A 14,994-nucleotide genomic window follows, 5' to 3' on the forward strand; every position below is an offset into this window, starting at 1 on the left:
ACCGATAAATATGGTTTGGTTAAGGTTTTTTAACTTTAAAAATTGAAAATCGGTTCAATACCGAACCAAACCATTTATGAATTGGGTTAGTTTGGTTTATTTTGTACTTAAACCGTGGAACCTGAACCAACCGATATGTTTGAAATATAAGAGAAAAAGTTATATATATATATACACACACACACATAATAAATATATATTCATTTACCCAGTTTGTTTTAAGTAAGTTCTAAATGTCCAGTTATAATTTTATTCTCAAATGATATACTATCATATTGAATTCAAGGCCCAAAGGCCTAAAACCTTAATATATAATCGCTACAATTTTTTTGATCATTTCATATCACATCTCTGATCTCTCAATCTCTCATTCTTTGACCTTTAATACTATCATATTAAGCTAGTATTGATGGATAAGTCGTTAAATAAGTGAATCACTTTGAATCTAATTTAGGTTTTAGTTTTGGACTATATTTTTAGATTTTAATTATTGAATTTTAAATTTAGATAATTTAACATAATTTCAATTCTTGAGATTGGAATTTTTACTATGAATTTTTTCATAAATAGCATGTTAATATTATATAGGTGAAAACCGCCTAACCGACCAAACCAAACCATCTTTAATTGGATTGGATTGAGCTTATTTTTTTCTATGACCGGTTTTCCAAAATGCCTAAACCGCTCACTTTGGCATAGAGACGGTTTGGTGTCAAAACCGATCCAACCAAATCCGTGTGCAGCCCTATCGAGGACTAGATCCTCAATAGATCAGGGATGAACACCAGTAGAGAGACGGGTTTTTTTTTTTATGTATATAAATTATATAAAGTTTGATTGTCATTTTATCTTCCCTTTATTTTTGATTTATGTTAACTAATTGTCCCATCTTCGGTCAAACCATGTCATCACAATGGACAAGTGGGTTTCGGGTACCCATATTCACTATCAATAAGTACTTTGACGATTACCTAGCTACTGCTAATCAAGTGGTAGTGTGGTACACTATCTAACCCCATGCTGGACATTTTGGACCAAAATTTGTGTTTAATAATGAGTATTCTTGTTACACTATGTATTTTGACTATTTTCCACATAGATTATTTTTTTAGTCAACATGTATTATAATTTTATAATCGACAGATCTGGTTTCCATGAAATTCATGTTCATACCTCCGTGCAGAATTGTGGTTTCCATAATTTTATAATGGATCTGGTCTCAGAGACCCGGTCATCATCTAATTGTGTTGCAATTTGTTTTTGTTATTATTATTATTATTTTAAACTAATCGTGATAAATCATCTTCTCTTATATATGATGAAACAATGCAACAACACGACTTTGTCAATTTGGCTGGTGTCATGTAAGGCTGGATATATGAACTTTTGTCATGTCCAATGTACTTGAGTTTTAAGGAAAATAATAGGGTTGGGCAAAGGGTCGAGCTTAGTTAGTGTTGAAACTGGACTCGACGGAAATTTTTTGGGTCAGTCTCAAATCGTGTTTTTCTAAACCGAAATTTTTCGGGTCAGTTTCTCGAGTTTTCGGTCTCGTTTCAATGATTTCATAGTCTTGAAATTTCCAATAAAGATATATCATAGATCAATCCAATTTGGACCGAATCAGGCCGAACCGACCAACTTTAACCAATTTTTAAAATTTTTGGTCTCTTTTGCCCATCCCTAGAAAATAATCCGTAGGTTATATTTGTTTTGGTTAAGGGAAAGGGAGTAACCGAAACTGTGTATATGAAAATATTACAAGTCGATAGAAGCAACCGGTACAAAGGCCAGATTCGACTATTGGTACGTAGTAGATCGATCGCACTCGACAAATGAAGGATTGGCGTCTTCCATACCAAGACTGTATTCTGCTGAACGACCAAATTCCGGGGTTCGATGACAAATATTATAGGGACGCGCGCAGAAGTTGAGTACAAACTTGCTAGAAAGATAAAGAAATATAAAAAAAAAAAAATGATAAGTACAATGATTCTTCAGGAATTCCAAGAACAAGTTCTGAAATATATCATCACAGGACAATAAACAAGGTACAAAACTTTTGAAAGAATAGGGAAGCTTAATACAGATTATCAAATAGCTTACTGAATAGTTGCTAATGGATTAGAATTTGGGGTAGAAGATGAGGTTAGCTGTGAGGAGTTATGGTTCCTGAAGACTCACTTTGACCTCCAGTAGTGACACCACTATACGACAACGAGAGTGTTAATGGAAGTGCAAAGGCCATTGGCATCGCCAATGGGAGATTGGGCAATGGAACTTCGAAGTTAAGCACTTGGATTGCTTGTTGTATCAATGGCCTAGAGTTGTGATCTGGATGAGCACACCATAGCCCAACCATCATTAAGCACTCCATTTGCTTCTTATCAAAATCCCCGCACAATTTTGGGTCTGCTGCTTCGATAATTTTCCCTTCTCCATAGAGCTCCCAAACCCACTCCACCAAATTGATTTGCTTTTCTTCATACCTCGAATCAACGGGTTTTCTCCCACAAGCTATTTCCAAAGCAACAACTCCAAAACTAAAGACATCTGATTCCTTGCTAGCCTTTCCCGTTGTAACATATTCCATAGCCATGTAGCCCATGGTTCCAGCCACAATTGTTGTTTGCGAGAGCTTTCCATGGTCTACAAGTTTGGCTAACCCAAAATCTCCAAGTTTTGTGTTAAAATTGGAATCCAACATAACATTGCTGGATTTGATATCTCTGTGCAGCACACATTGTTCCCATCCTTGGTGTAGATAGAGCAATCCCGAGGCCAATCCATGTGCAATTTTGTATCTTACCTCCCAAGTTAACAGGCTCTTTTCTTTGAACAAGTGAGAATCCAAGCTACCGTTGGGCATGAATTCGTAGACAAGTAGGAGTTTCTTTTCGTGGCACCAACCTACGAGTTGCACCAGATTCCGATGCCTCAGCCGACTAATGATACTCACTTCTGCTGCATACTCCTTCAGCCCTTGTTTAGACCCCCTTGATATCTTCTTAACAGCTACATACGAGTTCATATCTTTGATGAACCCTTTGTAAACTCCACCAAACCCTCCCTCCCCAAGCTTTTCTTCCTGTACAAAATTATTAGTTGCAAGGGCCAATTCATTGTACGAAAACTTCCTAGGGCCTGTCCCCTTTTCGAATTCTTCAGGAATCAAATCATTAAGTACCCTGGTATCATCATCACTACTTTCCCCATCTTTCTCCCTCCTCCTCCTGGAGAAGATGAACCAAACGAAAGCCAGCACACCAACCAAGGTAAGACATCCACCAACACCCAATCCAACCGCTAGTCTGACTCTATCGTTGTTGGACCTTGTGGTCGATGGTGCATTATCATCAACCAGAGGAGTTGAAGTAAAATTCCATGAGACGATCTTATGCCGAGCAATTAAGGCACCAGTTGAAGCAGAGAACCCAACTATGACCCTATCGGGCAAGTATTGAAGCAGATCAACCAAGAAATACATGCTTTTGATCAACTGGACTTCGTCTCCATCTACATTTTGAATCGTAGTGAAGGCAACACTGAGATTTTTCGAGGTGGAGTTGTAACTAATTGTGGCATTATTTTCTTTTCCTTCCCTGATACCACCATCCCATGGCTCGGTAACATAAGACGTGAGGGAGTTGATGTCGATGCCCGCATGGGTGTAGTTTATAGGCCCATCCCTCGATTCTTTCTGAGAAGGGAAGATATCAAACTCGACCGCCACAAATGGGTATTCAGTACTCGTCATGGAATAGCTTGCAAGGGTAATGTTGAAAGGGAGGCCAAGACGGCTACCTACTCCTAATTTGTTGTTTAGTAAGGACCCGGCCGGCGCTAGGAAGAAGGCCAGCCCATCACCGTACCTGGTGGAGCCGCCGGAGTCAATGACGAATGTGAAACTTGAGGTAAAATCAGCGAGTTTTCTAGTGGAGTTTTGGCGGAGTAGGAAAGGTTGGCGGTAGGTGGCTCGGCCGACGCTTTGGTTCTTTTGAACGTCGACGGCACTTTTGGTGAGGCGGAGGGACCCATCGGGCAAAGCATCTCCCTCCATAGATATATTGGCGGTAACATTAAGGGGAAAGCTGGGGAAATTGAAGGTCAATGGAGTTGCAGAGAAGGGCAACAGTAATAAGAGAAGAAGAAGCAATTGAAACTGCTTTAGGGACAACCGCAATGTGTTTTTGACAGCCATTTCTGATTGTTTTGGGGAGAAACTATGTAAGTATTAGATATATAGTTCTACCAAAAGAAAATTTCTAACCATTACACTAATTAATTTTGCTTATTTTTATTTATTATTTTTGCAGCGAACAACCAAGACCCAGTTACGTTGGTATATTATATGCTCCAAGTCTCCAAGACATGCTCCAAGACCTTTGAATTTTCTCAACTGTACCCAGTCATTATATTATATTATATTATACATATATAAAAGATGAGTTAACTGTTCATTGGCATTATATTATATTATACATATATAAAAAATGAGTTACCTGTTCATTCGGCATCACTGTTCATTCTTGGCTAAAAAGACGATTTTGCCCTCATTTAATTTTTTTTTTATGGCTCTGCCACTGACCTGTTTTTTCCTCTCCCTTCCTCCCTTCTGCCTCCCAGACCGAGTTTTTCCTCTCTTCCTCCTAAACCGAACAGCAAGAGGATTGGGGCAGCTTTATTCGCCCGATCTACACATTCTCTACTGTTGAGGAATTCTGGGGGTCTGTCATTTTTTCATTCTGTTCTGTTTGTCTTTTTTATGGGAAAATTGAGAAACATATGAATCTTTTGCTCTATTGTATTTGTAATTTCTAAATTGTGACCTTTTAGGGTTTTTACTGAGTGGGAATTTGGGAAAGATAAGAACATGATGGTTATGAATCTCGGAAAGTAGGAAAATTTGTGGAGGCAGTGTTTAAAGATTAATTTTTTCGTTTGGATTTGGGGTTTTGGGTGAAACTTTGCTATATTGCTTTGAAAATTTGCTTTTAATGGAGAGAAAACTCAAGATTTTGGGTTGTACTGTTTACTGATTGTGTCTTAGTCTACATTTTGAACTCTCTTATTGAATTAATATAAGGTAGATTGATGAAGGTCGAGATGGCAATGTCCAAAGATTGATTAAAGGTGATATTGATATGGGGTTTACAATTGATTTATGGCTTCATTAGAAGTTCGGAGGAGATGAGTTGAGCTCCAACTGTTTGTAAAAATCCCTCAATGAATACATACTTGACTTGAGATGTAAATTTCAAAATGTGTGTGTGCGCGCGCGCATTTGACATCAGTCATGTAATGTATCTATGCGTGTAGCTAGGCAAATGAGTTTTGATGTGTATATATACCAATCATATGCCTATATATATAAAACGATTATGAAATTGGTTGATTTTTTTACAATAAACATAAAATATTTCAATAATCTCATCCAACGGTCGGTCTAAAAAAAAATCAATTTCCTCCTATTTGTCATTTTTGAAAAGTTTACATCACTATATAAGCAATACACAAGTTATACAACATTAGTAAGCACATAGGTATTATTTCTAGTGATTTGCAAACACTAAATTAAAAATCGATAGATTTGATATTACACATGCATTTAACTCATATTAATAGGTACGGTGAACAAAAATTAACTCATTTGGCCTTCGTTTTCATATTGGTCAAAGGGGGCCAACACAGTATACAATTATACTTCCTTAAGGGGAGTCGAATTATGGGAAGAGAAACGTCCCTAATTTTTTACATAGGTTGATACACCTTGTCCCCAGGAGAGTGTGAGCACTGACAGATCGAAAAAAGAAGTTCTGAGGGAATGGTTACAAGCGTTTTAGGTTTATGAATATTTAGAATTTAGGTTTGACCATGCGGATCGAGACCGAAACAATGACGAAAACATGTCAATTTTTTACCATTAGCCATATTTACCAGCCTTGATCACATCCAACGGTTGAATTTGTCAAATTCTATTTCTTTCACCTTGTTCATCTTGGAAGGTAAAATTTTCTCTACAACCAAGAAACAAATATAATTTTCTCTATATAACACTACTAGCCATATAAAGATTTTGTCTTATCCAAATAGTACAAATTAGAAATTGATAGATTTGACATTACCCATGTATTTAACACGTATCAATAGGTACCGTGTAAAAAAACTAACTCAGTCGGCCTTCGTTTTCATATTGGTCAAAGGGGTAAACCTAATATACGTTTATGCTTCTCTAAGAAGAGCCGAATCACGAAGAAATAAATGTCCCGAATCTTTTACATAGATTGATACACCTCGTCCCCGTGAGGTGTGAGAGCTGATAGATTGAGAAAAGGAGTTGCGAGGGAGTGGTTATCAGCGTTTTAGTTTGATGAGTATTTAGAATTTAGAGTTGACCACGCGGATCAAGACTGAAACGATGACGAAAACATGTCAATTTTTTACCATAGCCATATTTCTCTTCCTTGATCACATACAACGGTCAACTTTGTCAAATTCTTTTTCTTTCACCATGTTCATCTTGAAAGGTATCCTTTTCCCTACAAGTCTACAACTAATAAACATGCTATACTACATTAGTAGACTATAAGAATTTTGTGTGATCCAAAATTTTGGGACATTTATCTCATTGTGATTCGGCTCTCTTTATGAAAGTATAAACATTTATAGAATTGGCCGCTTTGAGAGATGTCGAAACGACGATGAACTGGGTTAATATTTTTACCTAATACATATTACTACTCAATAAGCACATAGAAAATTTTAAATTTATCGATTTTAAAATTTATTTTTTCTTTGAATTTCACAAAATATGAAAAAATATGCCTAATATGGAAAAAGTCCATCTCGACTATTGAAATAAAAATGCATATATTTTTTTATTATAAAAATAATTACGCATTTTAATATAATCCAAGTAATGTGTAGTTTATTATAATTTTTTACAAAATTTGTTACTGAAACAAAATTATTAAACAAAATAAATGTGACTTTTTTAAGATAAAAAAGTAAATGGAATTTTTTATCGAAACTTCTTAGACTTTTTTACCTACGAGAAATATTTTTTAAAATATTCTTGATATAAAATATTCAATTTGAAGGTTGGATAATAAATTACTGGATGCGACGAGTTCGTGAAATTTTTTGGATATCCGAGCTAATTATTATGAATTTATAAAATTTAAAAATTATGTAAATTCATTTTTAATAAAAGAAAATTCGCGGTGCGATCTAAACCATTAACTCTAATAACCGTCTAATCTAGACCGTTGATTCCATGTATATAGTGACTAGATCTATTTGAAGAAAACAGAAAAGGGCTTGATCGGATCAATCATCCCAGATGCTCGACCCATTTCTTGTTCGCCGACCCGGGTAAGTAACCCGATAGGGACTCTGGGGTACGGCCACTAAGCGGCGGCGCACGGTTCTCAATCGATTCAGCTCCTTGCTGCGGTTCCGCTTCTAGCCTCGGTTGGTCCAGTGAATGGGTGTAGAGAGAGAATCGAAGCCGACGAGTTCTGTGTTTTACGGCGATTTCCCTGCTGTTTCTGTGTGAGGCAAGGTAGAGAGGGAGAGAGAAATGACACAAGCATGTATAGTGGTTTACCTTGTCCTTGAGGCAAGGCTACGTCCACTTAGAGGTTTCACTATAGTGAGGCCAACTAGCCTTTGTAATGATACAAGTGTGGGATCATGGATCCATCCTCTTCCAAGAAGGGGAGGACTTCCCTTTATAGCTAAAGGAAGTCTCATTCTATTCTATGTTTCCGATGTGGGACATAATACACATATTTACTTCTCTTGAAGCCTCTTGAAGATCATGGGAGGGTGGCCTCCCTACGAGGTACCGGCCGACCTCCACCATAGCGAGGTAACTCGGGTGTCGAACTACCGGATGCATGTCGTAGGCGGGACTAACCATGTCACGGGGCCTACCTATGAGGTCGTTGCTTATGCTTGGCGGCATGTAATATAAGTGATATCAACACCTGCAATATCCGGACCCCGCGACGGTTTGCAATGCATGAAGAATGGAACTTGGTCTACTTTTCATGCTGTACACGTTTTTATACGTGGTTTTTGATTTCGATTAATTTTGGAAAAGTTGCCATTTTAGTTGATTACAGCCACCGCCGAGACCATTGCTCACAGTGGCGGTTTGGCTTTTCTGTGTTCGTTCATTTCATACCAAAATTGACCATTTGAAAAACTTAGACACTAACTCAGGACCCTTTACATGCATACCAGCAGAATCTGAAAACCGTAGTCTTCACTTCACTCATATGATTCATGCTGGGTCTCCCGCTGCGCCGCTCAATTTCATCAATGAAGCTCGTCGTCGCAGGAACACTTCCTTCCAATCTCACTCTTCCTTCTAGGAAAACGGTGGAGCCACCGTAGTTGAGAGTCGCCCACATGAGGCTATCCAGGCCTAAGCCGAAGACGAGGAAGTTGCAGGGCGTCCTCTTTGCTAGGATCCTTGCTGATACTGATATATCTTTGAAGGTTTGCTGTGGGGTAATGTTTGTGGTGGCGTAGTGGATGAGGGCGTTGGCTAAGGAAGGTGGGGTTTTTGTGCATGTGGGAATGAAGGGTACTTCAAGTGATGGGCATTTTGGGGCTTGAGGTTGATCAATAGTTGAATTTGAAAGGTGGGTTTTTGAGATTGTGGTGGATGATGAAGATGGGGTTTTCAGAGAAGATGAGAGGTTTGATCTGAGTATAAAGAATTGACTTTTTGGGTTCGGCGACAATTCATTCATATGATTCAAGTTGGCATGTGGGATTTGTCATGAAAGCCCTTCGGATTTTACCGTAACGGTTTGGTTTTGAACTGATAATGGCAGTGAAGTGGCTAATTACTACTGTGCCCTTCTCATCTTACATTGTGTGGAGAGGAATACGCCAGCAAGGCGGCCCCACTTCGGCGTATGCTACGCCCGGCGTAGCCCAGACGCACCCATAAATTTAAGAGATATGAATAGAATTCCCTTATTACTAACCATGTCTACAACAGAAAATTGAAAATTGGAAATCCTAGGTGTGCCATATAACATATCCGGATTTTTCAAATCCATGCGAAGATCCAAAACCCAAAAATCTGGTTGCTTTGCGTTAACTCGCCAAAGAGGTCCAAGATGTCCACGGTACGTGGTCAACTCGCCGTGGTTAAAGAAGTGGAATTTCCGGCCACAAAAGGAAGATTAACTGTGGGATTGAAACTTGTTTACATTTCCATCAGGTATGCTGAATGGATTCATTACTTTCTTATAAATTAAGTAAAATCCCAATTACGTACTAACATTGCATGGAAGAAGTTTGGCTATTTTAGTTGGGATAGTAGGATTGGATTATGATGAGCAAGCTATTGAACAATAATACTAATAACCATTATGATTATGATTAATCGACATATAGAACTTTGAAACTAAATATTTTACGGTATTGTGTTTTGGTATGCTAGTATGGTACCTTGCTGTCACGGCTGTTGTATAATGCACGCTCGGTGTTCGTAAAAATGCATGAATAGATCTCATGTCGCATTTTGCTGTTGTTTCTGTTTCATGCATGATGCAAAATGGGTATAGGTTTGTATTCGTTACTCAACTAGTTTATGGGACTTACTCTTGGATCAAGTGCTAATTCTTCATTTGAATACTACCCATGAATTGTGCTTCTTCACTGATGGGATGTCCAAGTGGGTTTTGGGAATTTTCCATACATAATGAGATGTTAATAGATCTACTTCTGGATGCATAATACGCCCAAGAAATCGTAAAGAGATGATAATACAATCAAGCAAATTCCAGAAATATCAGAAGATGGTTGAGAATTTGCTATTCACTGTTGCTAGCTAGCTGATTAAGACAATTCTTACCAAAGTTAAATTCATGGATGAGAATTTGTTACAGAAGATGTAGCTATTGTGAGGAATAGCTGCTATAACCACCATAATAGCTGGACTCAGTTTTGCTTCCTTCCGAACCAGTATTGTTAGTAGACAACATTTGGCGAGTATTTTGTGGAAAGGTGGCCATCGGCATCTCTAATGGGAGAACAGGCCATGCAACTTCATAGGTAAGGACTTGAATTGCTTGTTGCATTGAAGGCCTCATATTGTAATCCGGATGAGCACACCACAACCCAACCATCATCAAACACTCCATTTGTTTCTCATCAAAATCTCCACAGAGCTTTGGATCAGCTGCTTCAATGATTTTCCCTTCACCATAAAGTCCCCAAACCCACTCCACCATTTCAACTTGACTGTTTTCCAAATTCAGATCGATGGGTTTTCTCCCACATGCTATTTCTAGAGCAACAACTCCAAAGCTGTAGACATCTGATTGCTTGCTAGCCTTTCCTGTTGTAACATACTCCAAAGCCATGTATCCCCTAGTTCCAGCCACAATGGTGGTTTGCGACAGTTTTCCGTGGTCCACAAGTCGAGCTAACCCGAAATCTCCAAGTTTGGCGTTGAAATTTGAGTCCAACATAACATTGCTGGATTTGATATCCCTATGCAGCACACATTGTTCCCATTCTTCGTGTAGATAATATAAACCAGAGGCTAAACCTTGAGCAATTTTGTATCTTACCTCCCAAATTAACAAGTTTTCGTCTTTGAACAAATGAGAATCCAAGCTGCCATTTGGCATCAACTCGTACACAAGTAGAAGTCTCTTTTCATGACACCAACCTATTAGTTGTACCAGATTTCGATGTCTAAGCCGACTGATGATCCTTATTTCTGCTGCATACTCCTTCAGTCCTTGTTTAGAGCCTCTGGCAATCTTCTTGACAGCAATATGTGAGTTCAAGTCTTTAATGAAGCCTCTATAGACACCACCAAAGCCTCCCTCTCCAAGCTTCTCTCCCTTTTCAAAATTATTCGTCGCTTGGGCCAATTCATTGTAGGAAAACTTCCTTGGGCCTGTTCCCTTCTCGAATTCGTTATGAACAGAGTCATCAAGTACAATTGGATCTTCATCACTACTTTCTCCGGTTTCTGTCTTCTTTCTAAAGAGGAACCAAATCAGAGCCAAGGCACCAATTAAAATTAGACTTCCACCAACACTTGACACAATCTGTAGACCTATTTTGGCATTTCCTGACTTTGGTTTAACACTCGGATTTGTTGCAGGAATTATTGAGGTGTTTTTCGCTGCATTCTGCTCGAGCAATGAAGTTGAATTAAAACTCCATGAGAGTATCTTAAAAGAAGCAAAATACTGACCCGTTGCTGCACAGAACCCAACAATCACTCTCTCCGGCAAGTATTGTTCCAGATCCACCTTGTAAGCAAGATACCTCATCACTTTACTACCATTCACATAACTAGTGAAGGCAATGCTAAGATTTTTCGATCCAGAATCATAGCTAATACTAGCATTATTGATCATTGCATCCACAACGCTACCATTCCAGGGCTTGGTTATCAAAGACTTGACAGAGTTGACATCAATCCCAACGTGATCGCCAGCCGGGTCCTGTACAGATGTCTCATAATTCCGAAAGATATCGAACTCCACAGCCACAAAAGGGTACTGATGACTCGACGACGGCTTCTCCTGCGGATTATCCACAGGGAAGCCAATGCCGCTTCCTACTGTGAAGTTGAGTAAGGATCCCTCTGGCGCTAGGAAGAAGGCGAGGCCGTCAGCATAGTAGGAGTTGTTGCCTAGAGTGTCGATAACGAATGTGAAACTCGTAGTGAAGTCGGCAAGCTTTCTGGTAGTGTTTTCCCGGAGGAGGAAGGATTGGTGGTAGCTGGCTCGGCCGGCGCTGTATTCTGTTTCAGTGAGCAGGAGGGCTTGGCCGTCGATGTTAGCATTGCCCTCTAGAGATATGGTGTTATCCGTGGCCGGAAAACTAGAGATGTTGAAGGTCAATGGTGTTGCAGAATTGGTTAGCAGAAAGAAGAGAAGGAGAAGGAACTGAAGCTGCTTTGATGAGTAGTATTGGAATGTGATAATCCCTATATTCCCAGAGTTAGAAACGACAATCATTTCTAGTTTTTGGGATTGAGGGGGACACAGATTGTGATTGATAGAGTTGGGTGCAGATCAAATTGTCATCTACAAAACAGTGTGCAGAACTTGAAAACTGAATGTTATCCAGATAATGTCATCACGCTCTTCAAAGTTATTCAATCATTTATTTATCCTACTTTTGATAGAAGCCAAGAAGAATAATAGAGATTGTGGACTTTACAGCCCCAAGTAATTGACCAAAGGATGAGGATGTAGTTCCAATGACTAGATTTGCAAAAGGAAATCAACTTTCAGTTCCATTGCCACTATCTAGTCTGAATCTCAAACCTATGTGTTTATTTCATTTCCCACATGAAGTTGATGGGGTTAATTTGGAGTGGGAACAAGATTTAGTACCAAAAAGCAAAGTTACGAGATCGTAAACCATGGTTTACTAAATCAAATCATATCTTAAAATTATTTTCCTAGCTTGAGTGTGTAAACAAGTGTTTGAAAATTACCAATTGCCTGCCTTCTTAATGAATCACTACTCTTTATTCTAATGCCAAAATCAAGTGATTTTCGTAGGTGGGCACTTATTGTTTTTTGAATTAATTGCAAGTGGATTTTGTGTACTAAATGGGGATTCTAGCTTTGAGTGTGTGATAATGCGCAATGTGTGGGGTGTGGGGTTGGTGAGGAAACTGTGAATCTGTGATACATGCTTTATGGACTTCTCATTTAGCTCGTAAAGTGTGGAAGCACACTTTCTTAGCTGAGGTATGTAAGGTGTGGAGAGAGAGAGAGATTTTTTCGAGCTCTTCTTGCATATTGACTCTGTTGCGAGAGAGAATGAATTGGAGTGGTTTGCAGTGGTGGACTGGCAACTTTGGCATGAAAGGAATAATAGTGTGCATGGTAATTGTGCTTTGGGTCCAGAGAAGGTGATTGTCTGATGGAGAAAGCAGTTTGTTGGTGGGAGAGTTTTCTTATGGTGAACATGGAAGATGGTGCAGTAGGGGAGGTTTGTAGAGTACGGCAGTGGGGTCCTCCAATTTGAGATTGAGGAGGTGGGTAAAGCCTAGGCATGGTGTCATCAAACTGAGCATAGATGGGGCACTACAAAATGGATCAAGGAATGTATGGGACTGGTGCAATGTGTCGTAATGAATTGGGTGTTTGTGTTGGTGTACTGGCCGTGCCGGGTGTAGGCTATGTGAGCCCCCAGACTTGTGAGTTTATTGCTTTTGTCAACGGTTTTCACTTTTGTTTTCAAGCAGGCTTCTCACATGCGGAGATTGAAGGGGATGCCCAGAACGTTTTCTTGGCTTTGGACTCCACTTAAGAAGACTTTAGCATGAATGGAGCTATTGTAGATGAAGCAAAAGTACTTTGAAGTCAATTTCAGTCTTGTAGTTGGGATTTTATCCCTAGAGACTGTAATAAGACTACCCATTGTGTGGCAAGAGCAGCGCTGTCGCTATCTTTTCCTACTTATTTGGTGGATGCTGGTACCAAATTGGCTTGCTCCAATTTTAGTTAATGAGTCCTGTTTGGCTCCAATTTTGCTGCAGCTGGTCAACAGTCTCTTTTCTTGCGCGGGCGTGCCAGCACCGTTCGGGTGCGGTCGTCGGGGATGTCCCTTGACCTGACTTCTTTTCAAGCGATTGTAGACGAGGAGAGCACCAACCTCGTCATGGGGATTCTTTCTGCCTCGTGGTGAGGACTTTGCTGAAGTTTCTTCTTGTTAACACAATCGATACTCAATATTGTAGATCGAGCAGAGCGACATCACCGGGAAATGTTGAGATCTTGCTAAAGCGTGACTTTAGCTTGGCTGGGTTGCTAGGGCGTTACCCTTGCTTGGCTGGTTCTGTAACCGTTGTGGTCGCGACACTACCGTCGGCTCCCGAGGAGACTAGGACCGAAGCACGTTGACAGAGGGTTTGGTGGCACTGAAAGTCGGCTTCTGAGAAGACTAGGACTAGGAGTGTGATCACCGGTAAGAGAAAGAGAAGGAGAGGGAGAGGAGTTGCTCTTAGAGAGGTTTGCTCTAGAGAGAACTTAGATCATCTTAGAGATGTTGTTGTTGTGTTGTGAATGTGTGTTTTAGAATGAGAGGAGAAGGTGTTTATATAGGGAAGAAAAAGAAGAGTGAAATGATGAGTGGAAGAAAAATAATGAAAGTAGATCTAAGTTCACTTGTAAAATATGGAAAAGATAGAGAAAAGATGAAATGAAAGCAAAGCATGAAGGTGCAGCAACATGGAAGTGGTGATGATCTATTAAAGAGATTGTAGAAGAAAAATATATCCAAGGAAAAAGAGAAAAGCATCTAGCTTTCTTCATGTGGGTAGGAAACATGAACATGTGAATATTGAGCTGGTTTTAGGTCAGTTTCTGCCCCTTTATTCCTTCAATTATTTCTCCAACAATACTTCATTATATTCCTTCGACTTCTTCATATGAAATGTTCCACTATGAGTGTACATCATCCTGAAAAATTTTCAGATTTTTATTCCATGTGGTTGGGCCGAAAATGCTGCTGGACCTCTTACAGGTCCAGTTTTCCAGTTTTGCTTCTGTAGAAAATTGGGCTGATTGTTTGAAGGCCTTCCACTCAAAAAAAGCTCTTGCACTCTTCATAAGAAATGATCCTTGGGATGTCTAGAATGGATCTGCAGAGTTTCAGCTCATTTCAAGTTCATTTGGTCAGTCTGCCGCCCCTCCTTCCTTGTTTAGCTCGGTTTCTCCTAGCCGAAGTAGGAAAATGTGCTAAAGTTGACTTTTCATGTTTCCATGCTTCCATGCTTTCATAGTAGGCTTTATTTAGCCTCTAAATATATATTTCGAGCTTGTTGACAATATATAGCTTGAGCCACTGACATTGGCTCAATTTCTCCAAGACGTGCCTTGTCAGGCCAAAATGCTTATTTTGGGTCCAAACATTGCCCCCCAGACCTCGAAGTCAAAGGTCTTCGTCTTGACTGAAGGGGTCTTGAATCAACACTACTCTTAT

The 14,994-nt window shown here is 39.5% G+C and overlaps 1 protein-coding gene and 1 pseudogene across 1 annotated transcript; both read right to left on the reverse strand.

Moving 5' to 3' along the window:
* Positions 1-2,087: 2,087 nt before the first annotated feature.
* LOC133732631 (L-type lectin-domain containing receptor kinase IX.1-like) lies at positions 2,088-4,224 on the reverse strand (annotated as a pseudogene).
* A 3,792-nt stretch (positions 4,225-8,016) lies between these two features.
* LOC133728247 (L-type lectin-domain containing receptor kinase IX.1-like) lies at positions 8,017-12,387 on the reverse strand. The gene has a single exon (XM_062155647.1). It carries the CDS (start codon positions 12,009-12,011, stop codon positions 9,924-9,926), a length of 2,088 nt encoding a protein of 695 aa, XP_062011631.1. The 5' UTR covers positions 12,012-12,387; the 3' UTR covers positions 8,017-9,923.
* Positions 12,388-14,994: the final 2,607 nt, after the last annotated feature.

This window comes from Rosa rugosa, chromosome 2 (assembly GCF_958449725.1).
Source record: "Rosa rugosa chromosome 2, drRosRugo1.1, whole genome shotgun sequence".
Taxonomy (NCBI): Eukaryota; Viridiplantae; Streptophyta; class Magnoliopsida; order Rosales; family Rosaceae; genus Rosa; species Rosa rugosa.